At 37.7% G+C, this 15,451-nt stretch overlaps 1 protein-coding gene across 5 annotated transcripts in view; it reads left to right on the top strand.

The window, feature by feature from the left end:
- stag2b (STAG2 cohesin complex component b) overlaps window positions 1-4,471 on the top strand; it is a 182,015-nt gene extending 177,544 nt beyond the window's left edge. For all 5 annotated transcript variants that reach the window (XM_072595302.1, XM_072595299.1, XM_072595301.1 and 2 more), the window contains one exon: window positions 2,989-4,471. In XM_072595302.1, coding sequence (XP_072451403.1) covers window positions 2,989-3,012 — 24 coding nt within the window. In that variant the 3' untranslated portion in view covers window positions 3,013-4,471. The remainder of the gene's footprint in view (window positions 1-2,988) is intronic.
- Window positions 4,472-15,451: the final 10,980 nt, after the last annotated feature.

The following is a 15,451-nucleotide window of genomic DNA, read 5'->3' as shown; positions in this document are numbered from 1 at the left end:
TTAACTCCGTTTCTTTCTTTGCAACTTTTGCCAGACTTTGTTAAATTCTCCAGTAGTTTGTACTTAGATTTCCAACACCTGTATTTTATATTACACACATTTTAAACTCTTGTTTCATGTATGAATGGAGCATTAAGATATTGCTTCAGGAAAAGAACTGGAGCAATGTCTCAATGTTCCCATTCATCATAAGTTGAGCATTTTCTTGCCTGTCATTTTTATATTCATATATTTCAAGTCAACTTTTAGTAGCTAAGGTGAATTTATTTGTGAATAAACATTCTGGCCAGAGGGCTGCTTGGAGTGTTTTGAATTGGCAACGATGAAATTGGGTATTGTTGATTAATATGTTCTACTTTCTTGATGGAAGTAGTATGTATTGTGCTAAATTATAATATATTTTAGATTAGGTTAGATTCCTTACAGTGTGGAAACAGGCCCTTCGTCCAAAAAGTCCACACCGACTCTCCGAAGAATAACCCACCCAGAACCATTCCCCTCTGACTAATGCATCTAACACTGGGCAATTTAGAATGGCCAATTCACCTGACCTGCACATCTTTGGGCTGTGGGAGGAAACTGGAGCACCCTGAGGGGTGCCCATGCAAACACTGGGAGAATGTGCAAATTCCATACAGACAGTCATCTGAGGCTGGAATCAAACCTGGGACCCTGGTGCTGTGAGGCGGCAGTGCTAACCACTGAGCCACTGTGCCGCCCTACAAAATACATCAGTAATTCTCACTGCACTTGAATATTTGAATCCCTTTAGTCAGTACTTGTTTTGGTCAGTACTTGTTTTGATCAGTTGGTCATAGCATTGAGCATAGGAGTTGGGAGGTCATATTGCAGATGTACAGGACATTGCTTAGGCCACTTTTGGAATATTGCATGCAATTCTGCTCTCCTTTCTATAGGAAGGATGTTGTGAAACGTAAAAGGGTTCAGAAAAGATTTAGAAGCATGTTGCCAGGTTGGAGGATTTGAATTATATGGAGAGGGTGAATAGGCTGGAGCTGTTTTCTCTGGAGCATCGGAGGCTGAGCGGTGACCTTACAGAGGTGTATAAAATCATGACTGGGCATGAATCCGATAAATAGATCTTTCTCTGGGGTGAGGGAGTCCATAACTGGAGGGTATAAGTTTAGGGTGAGAGGAGAAAGATATAAAAGAGACCTAAGGGGTAACATTTTCATGCAGACATTGGTGCGTGTATGAGCTACCAGAGGAAGTGGTGGAGGCTGGTACAATTACAGCATTTAAAAGGCATCTGCGTGGGTATATGAATACACCATAAGACATAGGAATGGAAATAAGGCCACTCAGCCCATCGAGTCCACTCTGCCATTTAATCATGGCTGATGAACATTTTAACTCTACCTGCACTCTCCTCGTAACCCTTAATTCCTTGCGAGATCAAGAATTGATCAATCTCTGCCTTGAAGACATTTAACATCCCGGCCTCCACTGCATTCTGACAATGAATTCCACAGGCCCACCACTCTCTTACTGAAGAAATGTCTCTGCATTTCCATTCTAAATTGACCCCCTCTAATTCTAAGGTTGTGCCCATGGTCCCTCGTCTCCCCACCTAACGGAAACAACTCTCCAGTATCCACCCTTTCTAAGCCATGATTTATCTTGTAAGCTTCTATTAGATTTCCCCTCAACCTTCTAAACTTTAATGAATACAGTCCCTTGATCCTCAGCAATTCATCATATGTTAGTCCTTCCAATCCAGGGTGAAAGTGAGTACTGCAGATGCTGGGGATCAGAGTCAAGATTAGAGTGGTGCTGAAAAAGCATAGCAGATCAGGCAGCATCCGAGGACCAGGAAAATCGATGTTTCAGGCAACAGCCTTTCATCAGAAATGAGGCTGGGAGCCTCAGGGGTGGAGAGACAAATGGGAGGGGGATAGGGCTTGGGGGAAGGTAGCTGAGAGTGCAATAGGTGATGGAGGTGGAGGTGAGGATGATAGGTCAGAGAGGAGGGTGGAGCAGATAGGTGGGAAGGTAGGTTTACAGATGGGACAGGTCATGAGGCTGGTGTTGAGCTGGAAGGTTGGAACTGGAGTAAGGTGGGGACATCTCTGGGATACCTGTACCAATCGATCCCACTGCCCCATGGCTGCACATTTCAACTCCCCCTCCCAATCTGCTGAGGTCATGCAGGTCCTGGGCCTCCTCCATCGCCACTCCCTTACCACCCGATGCCTAGAGGAAGAACACCTCATTCTCCGCCTCAGGCCTCTTCAACCCCATGGCATCAATGTAGACTTCACCAGTTTCCTTATTTCCCCTCTTCCCACCTTACCCCAGTTCCAACCTTCCAGTTCAGCATCATCCTCATGACCTGTCCCATCTGTCAATCTTCATTCCCACCTATCTGCTCCATCCTCCTCTGCAACCTATCACCGTCACCCTCACCTCCATCCACCTATTGCACACTCAGCTACTAAATAGGGCCTAACTAGAACTTTATAAAGTCTCAGGAGCACGTTGCTGCTTTTATATACTAACCCTCTTGAGATAAATGTCAACATTACATTCGCTTTCTTAATCACAGACACGATCTGCAAGTTAACCTTTAGAGAATAGGAAGGGTTGAGAGGGATATGGCCCAAGTGCAGGCAACTGGCACTAGATTAGTTTAGGATATCTAGTCGGCATGGATGAGTTGGACCGAAGAGTCTGTTTACATGCTGTACAGCTGTATGACTCTGTGGCTGTAGTTATTCAAAATGTCCACTGGATGGCAGGTGAGCCATCTTATTCCAAGAACACTAAATAACTGAAAACTATTATATAGCATACAAATACAAATTTACTGTTCAAATCCATTTGAAGTTTGGTTGAGAGTTTTTGATTATAACATTATCTATATATTATATTGCGAATGCTATGTTACAATATTTTAAAGTTGATTTTCCAGAATTACTATAGTTGTAATTTTCAGCTAAAACAAAAGTTATCTTTTCTCTCTTTTAGGTCCTTGGAGTTTCAATGTTCTGAGGAAATGTCATTGTATGAATGATTGAGAGGTAGTTTTAAAAGAAGTATTTTGGTTAATGCAGTTAAAATATTAAAACTGTACAGATTTTCTCCTTTCAGGAGAATGCTTAATGGAGTTGTTCACTGTCCACCTAGATTAAGTGCTTTGAAGAGGCAGTTTGTTGCCTGATAAATTGATATTTTAAGAGACTGTAAAATTATGGAAGCAAGTTAAATTCCTTCCAGTAGTGCCACTGTATTGTGTCTCTGATTTAAATGAGCTTCGTGTAGTATGTTTGAAAGTTTCTCTAAACAATTATTTGACTTGTTAGAGTTTGGGAATAGGGAACTAAATTTTAAATAAAAAAATATATATATGATTGGTGCTGATTTTATAATTGCAAATCTTGTTCAGTTTTTCATACTTTGAAATTCCAAACAGAAGGACGAGGTTTAAAAATTATAATTAAAATTAACAGCGTCTAAAATAGCATGGATATTCATGCTTAAGTAATTTTTAAATTTGTATTTTATATTTTATTCACATCTGTCTTTGCAAGCAATCTTCAGGTTAAATGAACTACAGCTGGTCATAGTACAGTTTGTTTTAATAATGTAAATTAGTTTGAAGATATTAGACACCAAGAAAATTACCCATTTATGTTATTCCTTAAATATGGGTTATGTTTTTAATTTTTATGGTAAATTTTCCGTCATAATTATAAAGTTTCTAATAATTCATAGAATGCTTTTCAACATTGTTCTGCAGTACTCTGGCAGCTGGTTATTTTATCAACTCTATGTTGACATTAACTTATAATAAAAAAAAATGTACATGACACTTCTTGCCGGTCTTCTTTCATCTATCAAGGTTTTTTCTTTAAATCATTCCATGCCTTAAACTGCTTGCAGTACATAATCTCCCAAATCCATCTCCTGCAAAATATTTTGTTTATTTCAATTCAATAAATATTCAGCTTTATTTGCCAAATTTAAAAACTTGGCTTTTGCATCAAATTTTATTATTAGTTCATTAGATAAACCATGAATAAATGGTTGTCTTTTGAAGAATAGTTTGCTTTTACACACTTTAAGAACATTGTTCATATTTGGCAGTACTGCCATTAGTACACCACTGCGTTAAAGAACTGCTGGGGACTGTATATATGATTTTTAAAATAAGTGAAAGCAGACTTTTCTACTTTTAAAAAAAAGTTTGTTTTGTTGTAAAGGCAGTTCATCAACTGTATGTTTTCAACCGACTGAAATGTTTTATATTTACCTTATCCTGTTGGCCTCCATATTTTGTTGTTCATTGTACTGTTCTGATTTGTATTTATGTCATGAAACAGTAACTTTTTGAATAAAATTTAAACTATAAGGTTGTGCAATGGTATTCATTGTACAGTGATGTTGCAGAAGAATATGTGTGTATCAGGGTAAAATAGGGATTGGCAATAAATACCAGCCTTGCCAGTGACATTGTCATCCTATTTTTTTCAAATAAACTGTTTCCTTTGGGAAGAAAGATAAGATTATGTATCTGCAACTAACATTTTGAAATTGAATTACGTAAATCTTCTGCAATGTGAAAGTGGACAGGATTGAGTCTTAATAATTGTACTTCCATTATGTTCTAACTTTGCAAACTTAACAAGCTTATAGAAATAAAAGAAACTAACACATGAGGAATATAGTAAAAGGATGCTGAGAATACATTTGCATTGGGAACTGTATAGGACCTTCACCAGATGAAGCCAGTTGTCCTATAGCATAATAAATTGAGCCTATATTCTCTGGAATTGAGAAGAATGGAAGGTGGCCTCACGAGAGTCTGAAGGGGTATAATGGGCTAAAGTTTTAGAAATTATTTCTGCTAATCAGGGAATCTAATACATTGTTGTAGTCTTAGGTTAATGTCCAACGACATGGAAGTCGAATGAAAAATTCTCTTGTCAAATTCCCTCTCTACTTCACTGAGACATGTGAATCTTAGGAATTCTGTGTCCAAAGGAATGTAAATGTTTTATCATTGAATATGTTTAAAATTGGGAAAGACAAATTTTTTTGGTGTCTCAGAGAATCGAATGGTACAAACGGAGCAGGAAATGGAATTATGAAGCCCAAGATCAAGCATGGTCAGACTGAATGACAGAAGAGGCTTGGCAGATTGTATAATCTGCTGCTCCTATCTTATGTTTTTAAGGCAAAGCAAAACTTGGAAACAAACACAATCACAGATGCAAAACCTAAATCAGTATTGTTTTTTCACTACAACAATGAGAGCAGTCAGACCAGATGTACAAAACTCAGAGATTTTAATGCAATAAGAATGACCACATATAGCAATCTGTTCAGAAAGGTATATGCTTCTTGTTTAACCAAATAGTAATAATCAAAATTTGCCTTTAACAAAGTAGTTGACAAATAATCTCGAACAACAATGCACCCATACTTTTTTCTTCCGTTCTGAGTTATGTAATGGAATCAAATATCAGGAATAGGTTTAAGGACCTGAATGACACCCCAATAAACAGCAGTCCTGCATTTGGAAAGAAAATCTAGACAGTGTAATTATTTCACAAATGGTGTCAAAATACTCATCATCAAATTGGTAATGAAGTAGAAAAGTGTTGGAAATCAAATATTCAAATTTTTTTGGCTTTTTTTCCTTTCAGTAAAGTTAATTTATGGTTTAGTCTTATGTCATACAATTTGTATGCATATTTTAAAAAGATCAGGAGAACACAAACAAGAGGCTTATATCATTGCTGCTAATCTACCAAAAGTAATACAAACTTTTGTTCAACCCTAGACAAGAGTAGAATACCATCTGTGTAAAACAAAAAAGGGTTTTCTTGTAGGAGGAGGAGCCTTTGGTGCAAAACATGAGGAAAATGTCATGCCAAGGCTTGGAAATATAACACACAGTTGAGCATGCATTTGCTCTCAAGTAAGCGCACGATCAGGTCAATGTTGATGGCATCCAATTAAACAGATTCCTTAACCAGGCTTGCTTGTGATGAAGGGGAGACATGTGACTTCTGCAATCAAACTTATTCTAGCACAAATCACTTTCAAGAAAATAACTTTTCAGGAGACAAATGATTGTACTTCCATTATGTTCTAACTTTGCAAACTTTGAGATTAAAATCAATGTGTCAACAAGTGACGATATCAATTATCTACTGAGTGCACAGCACAAAGAGACCATTTGGCCCAGTTCATTCCGTAACAACCTACCATCCTACTTCATCTTACAGTAACCATATATCCTCTTCCTTTCTACCATATTCTTATCTAGCTTTCCTTTTAATACATTTGTGCTACTGGATTCAATTATTCTTTTTGGCTTTAATTATTCTTTTTGGAAGTACGTGTCACATTCTTATCAGCTCAGGTAAATAAGTTTTGGCTGAATTTCATATTAGGTTTAGTAGTGATTATATTCTGGTAAAGATCTCTAGTTTTGAATTCTCCCTTGAACACAAACGTTTTTCATCTAACTTGTTAAATTCTTTCATTATGCTCTATCTGATTACTTTCAACATTGATTTCTTGGTACGAATATCCTTTCAATCCTTTCATCGTTGTGAATCTCCTAGCAGGTGTAGCTACAAGTCGTGTGACATTGATATAAAATTATGCACACTTCTCCCAATTTTGATCTAACCTAGTTAAGTGCAAGTTTAATATAGACTTCTTTTTCCTTTTATCTCTTCAGAAAATAATCCTTAACCTTTTGAAATTGTCCAACAGTTCTTGCAACCTAAATGGATGAAAGCAGTCTGGAAGGGCAAACTGTTCATGCCCTTGTACAGAAAGTCATTCAAGCAAGTGATGACAGAGAATAATATTGTCAGATGAATGGACACAATTAGCTACAGCTGACAGTGAGAGCTCAGAATGTTGTCTTGCCTGCCCGGTGCTGGGGTTCTGGACATCTGAGTTGGGCTGAGGAGGAATTTTGCAGTGAGAAGCAAAGGATATATGGTTGGGGTATACATAGGCACCAGTGACATAGATGGAACTAGAAAAGGGGTTCTGTTGAGGGAATAGGAGTAGCTAAAGACAGAATGTTCAAGGCAGAAACCTCTGGATTATTATCTGAGCCATGAGAAAATTGGCATTGGATGATTAAGATTGGACGTGAATATATTGCTTAAAGATTAGTGAGAGAGAAATGGGTTTTGAATACTAGCGGCAGTATTGGAGATATTTAAAACTATACTGTTAGGGTGGTATTCATCTGAACTGTGCTGGAACCAGTGAATCATGTAACTGGGGCAGTAGAAAGAACTTGTGGCGTAGGAGATAACAACATGGATAGTGGATTGCTTGGGTAAGTGGGTAGGCATAAATAGGAGAAAGTGAGGACTGCAGATGTTGGAGACCAGAGTTGAAAAATGTGGTGCTGGAAAAACACAGCAGGCCAGGCAGCATCCGAGGAGCAGGAGAATCGACGTTATGCCTGAAATGTCGATTCTCCTGCTCCTCGGATGCTGCCTGGCCTGCTGTGTTTTTTCCAGCACCACATTTTTCAACAGTAGGCATAAATAGCTAACTTTATTAAGAAGTTGTTACTAATGATGTCACAATCTGTATTGAGGCCTCAATTATTTACAATTTACACAAATGACATGGCTGAAGGCATGTTTCTAAATTTGTTTTTGATATTTTCCTACCTTTGCAACCTGTGAAGAGAACATAGTCTGCAGTGGGATATGGAGTCAGTGTGTGGGCAAACATTTGGCAATTGGAATACAGTGAGAAAATGTGAATTTGTTTTTCCTTTTCTCCTTGTCAAAGTAAACAATATTATTTTTAGATAGAAATTGCAGAAGTTTCAAGTACAAACAAATATGTTTGACCTAGTACATAAACATAAAAGGCTTGTTATGTCTTTAGGAAGGCAGATGAACTGTTATGTATTAGAAGAGGAATGGAATATATATGTGAGGATGTTTTGCCACATTTTGGGCATTGGTGAGACCACATCCGGAGTACTTTTACAATTTTGGACTCTTATTTAAGAATATTGTTAGGAGCAGTTCAGAGAAGGTTCTCTCAGCTGATTATCTTACCAAGAAAGTTAGGACTAACTGGATCTCTATCAATTGAAGTTTAGAAGAGTGAAGGGTGATCGTATTAAAGCAGAAGTACTTAAGGGAACTTGAATGGATGGTGCTGAAAGGACGTTTCCTCTATTGAGAGAGTTTAGGACTGAGTGCGTTTTTTGGAAATAGAGATTCTTCTGTTTAAGACAGGTGAGAAAGTTGTTTCTTTCAGATGGTCATGACCTTTGGAACTCTCTCCCGTAAAGAATGGTGCAGGCAAGGTCATTGTATATTTTTAAAGCAGCGGTAGATAGATTTTTGAATATTGGTATTGGTGTTCAATGAGAATGTGGAATTGACCATAATCAAATCAGCCATGATCTTTGAATGGCAGAACTGGATTGCAACCAAATGGCGTTGTACTCCCAGGGTCTTGGGTTGATTTTTCTTACTAACTAGTCTTATGTTTTGGTGATTTATTTATTTCTGTCCCCTTTTTGTACCTAATTCATATTATATAGCAGTATGTGGCCTCCTTATTCTTCTTCCTGAAATGCATTTTTAGCACAAAAATATCTGTTGAAATTCATTGCCAGTTAACCCATGTTACAAGCTATTAATAATATCCAATATTTTGTCAATTTTTTTATTTATTAGACTTGCCAATTTGTTATTGCTGCAGATTTTAAAATTGTACTTCAAATTTTCAAGTCCAAATCACTGATGTAAATGTGAACAATGGTGGTCCCAGCATTGACCCTTGCAGAACACCTCTGTCTATTTCGGTCAGTTTGAATATCTACCCTCACTCCAACTCTGTTTATAGCCAACTTATCTATTTTGCTATTTGTCTGCGTTTTTTGATCTTAGTCATGTGTCTACTTTATCAAAAGCCTTTTGAAATTCCATTTACCATTACGCCTGTATATTTTTGAACCTCTTCAAAGAATTAATAAGTTCAATATTGTAATAACTTCACTTTTTGTGGAATTGTAGGATTGTAGAGATACCTGGATTGTTAACTTTTTAACAAGACATTTCTCAAACTGCACAGTTCCAGCTCTTTATTTTTATCGCCTGTGTTTGAACAGTATTTTACTGGCATTAGATTTTTTTTTCTTGGACTCCCATTGGGGAGAAGCCTGCTAAGGAACACTCTGCTCAACTCCTATTTGCTGTTTTTTGAAGCATCTTTGTTGTGAAACCTGATTGCTCTCTTGAAGAGTGACTGGAAGACAACTTAATACTGTTTCATGAGCAAGCTGTCTGGCAAAATTTCCAGAGACAACAGCTTATGTTTGTGATATTCATTTGCACATGCCAGAATATCAGATAGACAGCCATTTACACATCTCAGCCCTGTTCCTTTTTGGCCTCAAGAACTAAGACTTATTGACTAAAAATATTATTCCTCACCCCCATCCCCACCAAAGTGAATCATTGCAGAAAAAATTCCACCCTTGATTGATGTGTTTAGTTGTGCATATTTTGGGTTATTTAATGAGTTAAACATTTATATTTTCATATTGCAAATTGTGTGTTGACTTGTTTTGCACCTTCATTAACTAATTTTTTAATAATAAATCAAAAACTTTGTTTATTAAAGAAACTAGGTTGACTTTTTTTTCAAATCTAATTTAAAGGAAACATGGTCATATCAGGAACTGTGTAAAACATTTATGTTTCTACTATAGAGTAGTGGAATTACAACAAGAGCACACCTCCCACCTGGTCATAACAACATTTTTCAGGCATGCTTCATTAATATGATGATGGGACATGTGGCAATGAATCTTATAAAATCAAATGCGTCTTGTTAATTGGACATGTAATTTGGTCACTTACTGCTGCAATTCTGGGACGTTGAGACACCTGAAGTTGTCCAGGCCACCGTGTAAGATGTCGTATCAGCAAGTACCAGTGGATATTACATGATCCTTCCCTGTGGTTAAATGATGCACGTGATTGTAAAAGAGACATAGGTGATAACAGCAGTTCTCCTCTGGATAATTTATACTCTAACCTGTTGATGGTGGTTTCAATCAAGCCCAGAATTTTCATCTATTCTAGAAAGGAAGCTGATTTTAATGATAAAAATCACTAGGGTAATGTGATGGAAATCAAGCCACAGTATTCCTGGAGTTATCATAAAAGTTAATACTTCTATCAAAAGTCCCCAATTTATCCCTCTGATTTGAATGGTTAACAAAAAACACGGACCAGGTTTCTGTACTTAAGAGAATTTCTACATGTTACAAATAAATAAATCCTAACTGCAGGTAGATCACTATGAAGTGTTGGTGTAACTGTACGTTAAAACTCTCAACATCCCTACACACAAATGTAGACAAAAAAAATTGTATTATGGGAAAAGGGAATAAAGTATTGAGGAAACAGTTCAGTGGCATCAGTCCTTAGTATTCAATGATGGGGGTTCTGTTTGCTTCCAAAGTCCTTTACATAGAACGGTATAGCACAGGGACAGGCCCTTTGGCCCACCATGTCTCTGCTAACCAAAATGCCACTTTAAACTAATACTATCTGCCTACATATAGTCTGTATCCTTTTATTCCCTGCTTGTTCCACGTGTCTGTCTAAGTAGTAACTTATTTGCTTCTAACACCTCATCTGGCATCATATCCCAGGCACCTATTACTTGTGTTTTTAAAAAAGATTTCCATGTGCATCTCCCTTAAACTTGCACCTTCTCCAAAGCTTACACATCTTCCCTAGAGTTGGGGATCAGAACTGCATACATTACAGTCAGTTCTACAAAGTAGTAGTTCTGTTCTCGTGCAATCCCATTTTTAAGAAAATTGCAGAATAGCTGCACCATTTAAACTAATGGGGCCAGAAGTGCGTTATAACCAATGCACACTTTAAAAGTTCATGCTATAGAAATAGTGTTCCCAATTCATCAACTGTGTTGTAGTGAATTTGCATTAATGAAACGTGTTATAGCATAACAACCTGTACTCCACATGTGGCCTAATTGAAGTCTTATCACACATGACTTGCCAACTTTTATACTCTGTCCTGACCAATGAAGGCAAGCATGCCATATGCTGCCTTTACAACCTTATTCACTTGTTTTGCCATTTACGGGGAGCTATGGACAAGATATATTTTTAGATCAGTGCTCCAAAGGGTCCTGCCATTAACTGCATACTTTCCTCTTGCATTTGACCTCCCAAAATGCATCACATTACAACTGTCTGGATTAGATGCCATCTGCCATTTCTCTGCCCAACTTTTCTGCTATATACTTTGAGAGCTTTCCTCACTACCTCCAACTTCAAATTTTTGTGTCATTTGCAAATTTACTGATCAGACCATCTATATTTTAACAAGGAACCGGTTTCAGCACTGATCCTTGGAAAAACACAACTGGTCTCACACCTCCTGTCAAAAAAAAAATCCCTCCACAACTACTTTATATTTCCTATGGTAAAGCAAATTTTGATTCCAATTTGCTAACTTAACATGGATCCCATGCAATTTAATTTTCTGGACCAGCCTACCATGAGAGGCCTTGTCAAATGCTTCAGTAAAGTCTATGTTGACAATATCTACTGTCCCACTTTCATCAATCATCATTTTCATTTCCTCAAAAAACTCATCACTTTTGTGAGACAAGACCTCCCCTGCATAAAACCATGCTTACTATCCTGAATAAATCCATTATTTTTCAAATGTGAGTAAATCCTGTCCATAAAAACTTTCTCCAATAATTTCCCCAGCACTGATGTAAGGTTCACTGGCCTATAATTTCCAGAATTATTCCTTAAACAAAGGAAAACACTGGCTATTCTCCAGTCTTCTGGGACCTCAAGATGATACAAAGATATCTGTCAAGGTGTAAGCAATTTCCTTTCTTGCTTCCTTCAGTATCCTAAAGAAGGGATATGTTTCAAGATACCAAACACCACAGCCTCCTTAATATGCTCTACATGCCTCAGAATATCAATGTACTCCTCCCTGATCTTACTATCATCCACAGTCTTCTCCATAGTGAATTCTGCTGCTAAGTACTAATTACAGAGTGAGTATTAGCCACTTCCTCTGGCTCAATGCATAAATTCCTTCCTTTGTCCTTGAGTAGACCTAAACTTTCCTCATTACCCTCTTATCCGAATAGCAAGAGGATGCTAATGGGATTTTCTTTTATCTTGTCAGGGACAATTTGTGGTCCTTCCAGCCCTCCTAATTTTTTGTTTAAATTAATTTCTGCTTCCTTTGTATTCCTAAAGGACCTTGTTTGATTTTAGTTTCTTTAACTTTACATATGCTTCCTTTTTACTAAACCTTCAATATCTGTCAAGCAATGTTCCAAAATCTTGCCATTCTTGCCTGCCATCCTCTCTGAAACATGCTGGTACTGAACTCTAATCATCTGACCTTTAAAAGACACCCACACGTCAGATGTGTATTTCTCCTTGAACAGCCATCCCAATCTAATTTCTCCAGTTCCTGAGTAATATTATTGTCATTCGCCTTCCCCCAAATTAGCATTTCCACCCGAGAACCAGTCATATCCTTATCCATAACTGTCTTACAACTTAATGCATATGATCACTGTTCACAGAATGCTCCCCCACTGACCTGGACAGGCTCATTCCCCAATATAAGGTTTATTGCAGTTCTTTCCCTAGATGACTATCTACATATTGTTTCAAGAAAACCTCCTGGCTGCAGCAAACAAATTCTGACCCATCTAGGTCTGTGGCATTAAGGGAATCTAGTCAATGTTGAGAAAGTTAAAATCACCCATTACAATAGCCCTGTTTTTACATCTTTCTCTGATGTTTTCATTCTTGCTCCTTTATCTCCTGCTGGCTATTGGGAGGCCTATAGTAGAACCACATCAAATTGCACCCATCCTATTCTTAAATTCTTCCCATGGCTCTGCTGGATTAACCATCCAAAATGTCCTCTCAATACAACTGTGTTTGAGTTCTTTTAGCTTTTTCTTTGGCTTCTTTCTCCTCTTCACAGGGGATAGTGTGTGACTGGTTCTCAAATTATAAATGCTCTACCTTGGTGAAAAGCAACAGTTTACAGCAACCAATAAGAAAACAGCTGACAGTCTTTTGCTTCAGGTGTTTTAGTGGAGAGAGACACCATTCCCCTTCCAGAAGCCAAAGGGCTTCTCACTATCATTCACACCTACTATCTGTACAGCTACCCAAGAACCAACAGCAACCTGTTGTTAACCCTTATCTCACTTTGTGCATACCTCTGAGTAGCATGCTGTCTCCTTTTACACTCTTTCTTTCTTCCCCACCCCCCCAAACTGATGGCAAAGCAATTGTGTAAATATATTGTTGAGACCATCATAATTTTTCTAATTTTTGATTTTGGAACTGAGTAGTGTAGTTGAGAATTGAACTTTGCACAGCAGCTTGTTTAAAATAGAGAACAAGCGACTAGATATTTGCTGTTGGCAACTGGCCTGGAAAGCTATGCAGATTAATTACTGCTCCAAGAATACCATTGACAAATTGGTACTCCAGGACTGGTAGCTTCGTTGACTGTTGAATTGGTCAATCAAATGATGACTGGTACTGGCCAGTCAACCATAAAGAATGTTGGAAAAAAAAGGAGAAACCTGCTGTGAACTGGTTTTAACTGGGTACTTGGGCAAGAGATGGTGCTGCTTTCAATCCTGCAGGATTGGGTTGTTTGGTTTTGTGCACTCGTTATCAATTTGTTAAAAATTCTGGAGGAAAAAATGTCTATAAGAAATAAGGAAACATCTCTGGAGATCTTGGGAAGCTGTTTGCATTAATCGGTGACTTCGGAATTCAATCAAGATACAATCTTACATATCCATTCGATTTCATGAAAGTTTTTATCACCGTTATTGAACTAGAAACATTGTAATTAAAAAATCTCAACTGTCTGTCATTTGGTGTGTGTGGCGATTGGAGATCAAAGAAGATTGGGCTTAGATTGTTGATATTAATTAGATTGCCCTGTAGTTCATTTGTATTTTGCTCAAGTTGCATTACTAGTAATTGTTCATTTTGGTTTAAGTTATAAACTTGGTGTCCAAGATCAGTTATTTATAAGGTAAAAACAATGACTGCAGATGCTGGAAACCAGATTCTGGATTAGTGGTGCTGGAAGAGCACAGCAGTTCATCCAAGTTCAGGCAGCATCCAAGTAGCTACTTGGATGAACTGCTGTGCTCTTCCAGCACCACTAATCCAGAATCAGTTATTTATAAAATCTAGTTAGGAACAATTGAGCAATTTTGGGGGTCATGGGATATTTTAATTTTGCATGTTGTGAATCCAGTAATAAACGAAGTTGATTTGGTCTGGCTGGCCAAGTCTGTATCATAATATAACTCTGTGGGTTTCAGTAATTTCCTTTTTAAAATATAGCCTTGTCCTTTGTTGCAAAACAATCCTTTTCACAAGTTAGTCCATAAGTAAAAACAAAATAAAAAGATTCAGCCATGACCGAAACAACTCCGTCGACTGTCTCTATATTTTTTATTGGAATTTCATCTCTAAATCAGTGCAGTAAAAATCATGAGGTTATCTTTAAACACTGAAAGGTGTTCAATTCAAAATCACTAGTTAAAGATCAGATGTCCAGTTTTGCCTGGTACAGTCCAAGTTTTTCCTTAAATGCCCACCAGCTTTCTCCAGATGGCTGAAATGTTATGGTTTTCAGCTGTTCTGAGACCCAGCATCTTTAACCCTTGAATCTATTACTCTATCCTTTTAGGAAGCCTTGTTCTAGATGAGGGACAGTTTAAAATATGACAGCAGCATGCAGTTCCACTAGAGTGATGATGGGTGCTAAGTCCCTTTAAATCCTCATTTTTAAAGTAATGCGTGTAGCTTACCTAATTGATCTGAGAGACCTGATTGCTATCCTGAAAAATCCAATGAAATGGTTGGTGATATGTGCAAACACTCTGCAGTTGAAACAGCCCTCTTCTGCTCTTATTCTCATAACCTTTACCTCATCATTACCGGTGTGGCATTACAACCATTTTCAAACCTCATATTGGGGTCTGTGTGGGGAAAAGGTTTGGAAAGCATTGATCTAGAGAAGCAGTTGGCTGGAGGGTGTCAGATTGACAGAGATGACTGCCAGATAGCAAATGCAGTTGTGGAAGAAATCCCTTTAGCTTCTGCCGCCTCCTCACCATTAAAACCCCAGATCTTTACTTTGAAGAGCTGACTGTTTTAGGCCTGTTTGGACCAGCAAAACTTGTCAGAGTCGGGGATGGAGAATTGAAATTGTGGGTCAGGACGCTAGATCAAGACAACGTCGTTGGGTCAGTTGTTAATTGCATTTGTTGTAAGGATAAGCCCAATAAGTACAGAGCAGCTAGTTTAACTTCAGTATTGTAACTTCTAGAAATAATTATTCAAGATAAAATC

The sequence above is a fragment of the Chiloscyllium punctatum genome, chromosome 25 (genome assembly GCF_047496795.1).
Source record: "Chiloscyllium punctatum isolate Juve2018m chromosome 25, sChiPun1.3, whole genome shotgun sequence".
Lineage (NCBI taxonomy): Eukaryota > Metazoa > Chordata > Chondrichthyes > Orectolobiformes > Hemiscylliidae > Chiloscyllium > Chiloscyllium punctatum.
Note: the sequence above shows the minus strand (reverse complement) of the source record. Positions and strands in the feature narration are given on the sequence as shown.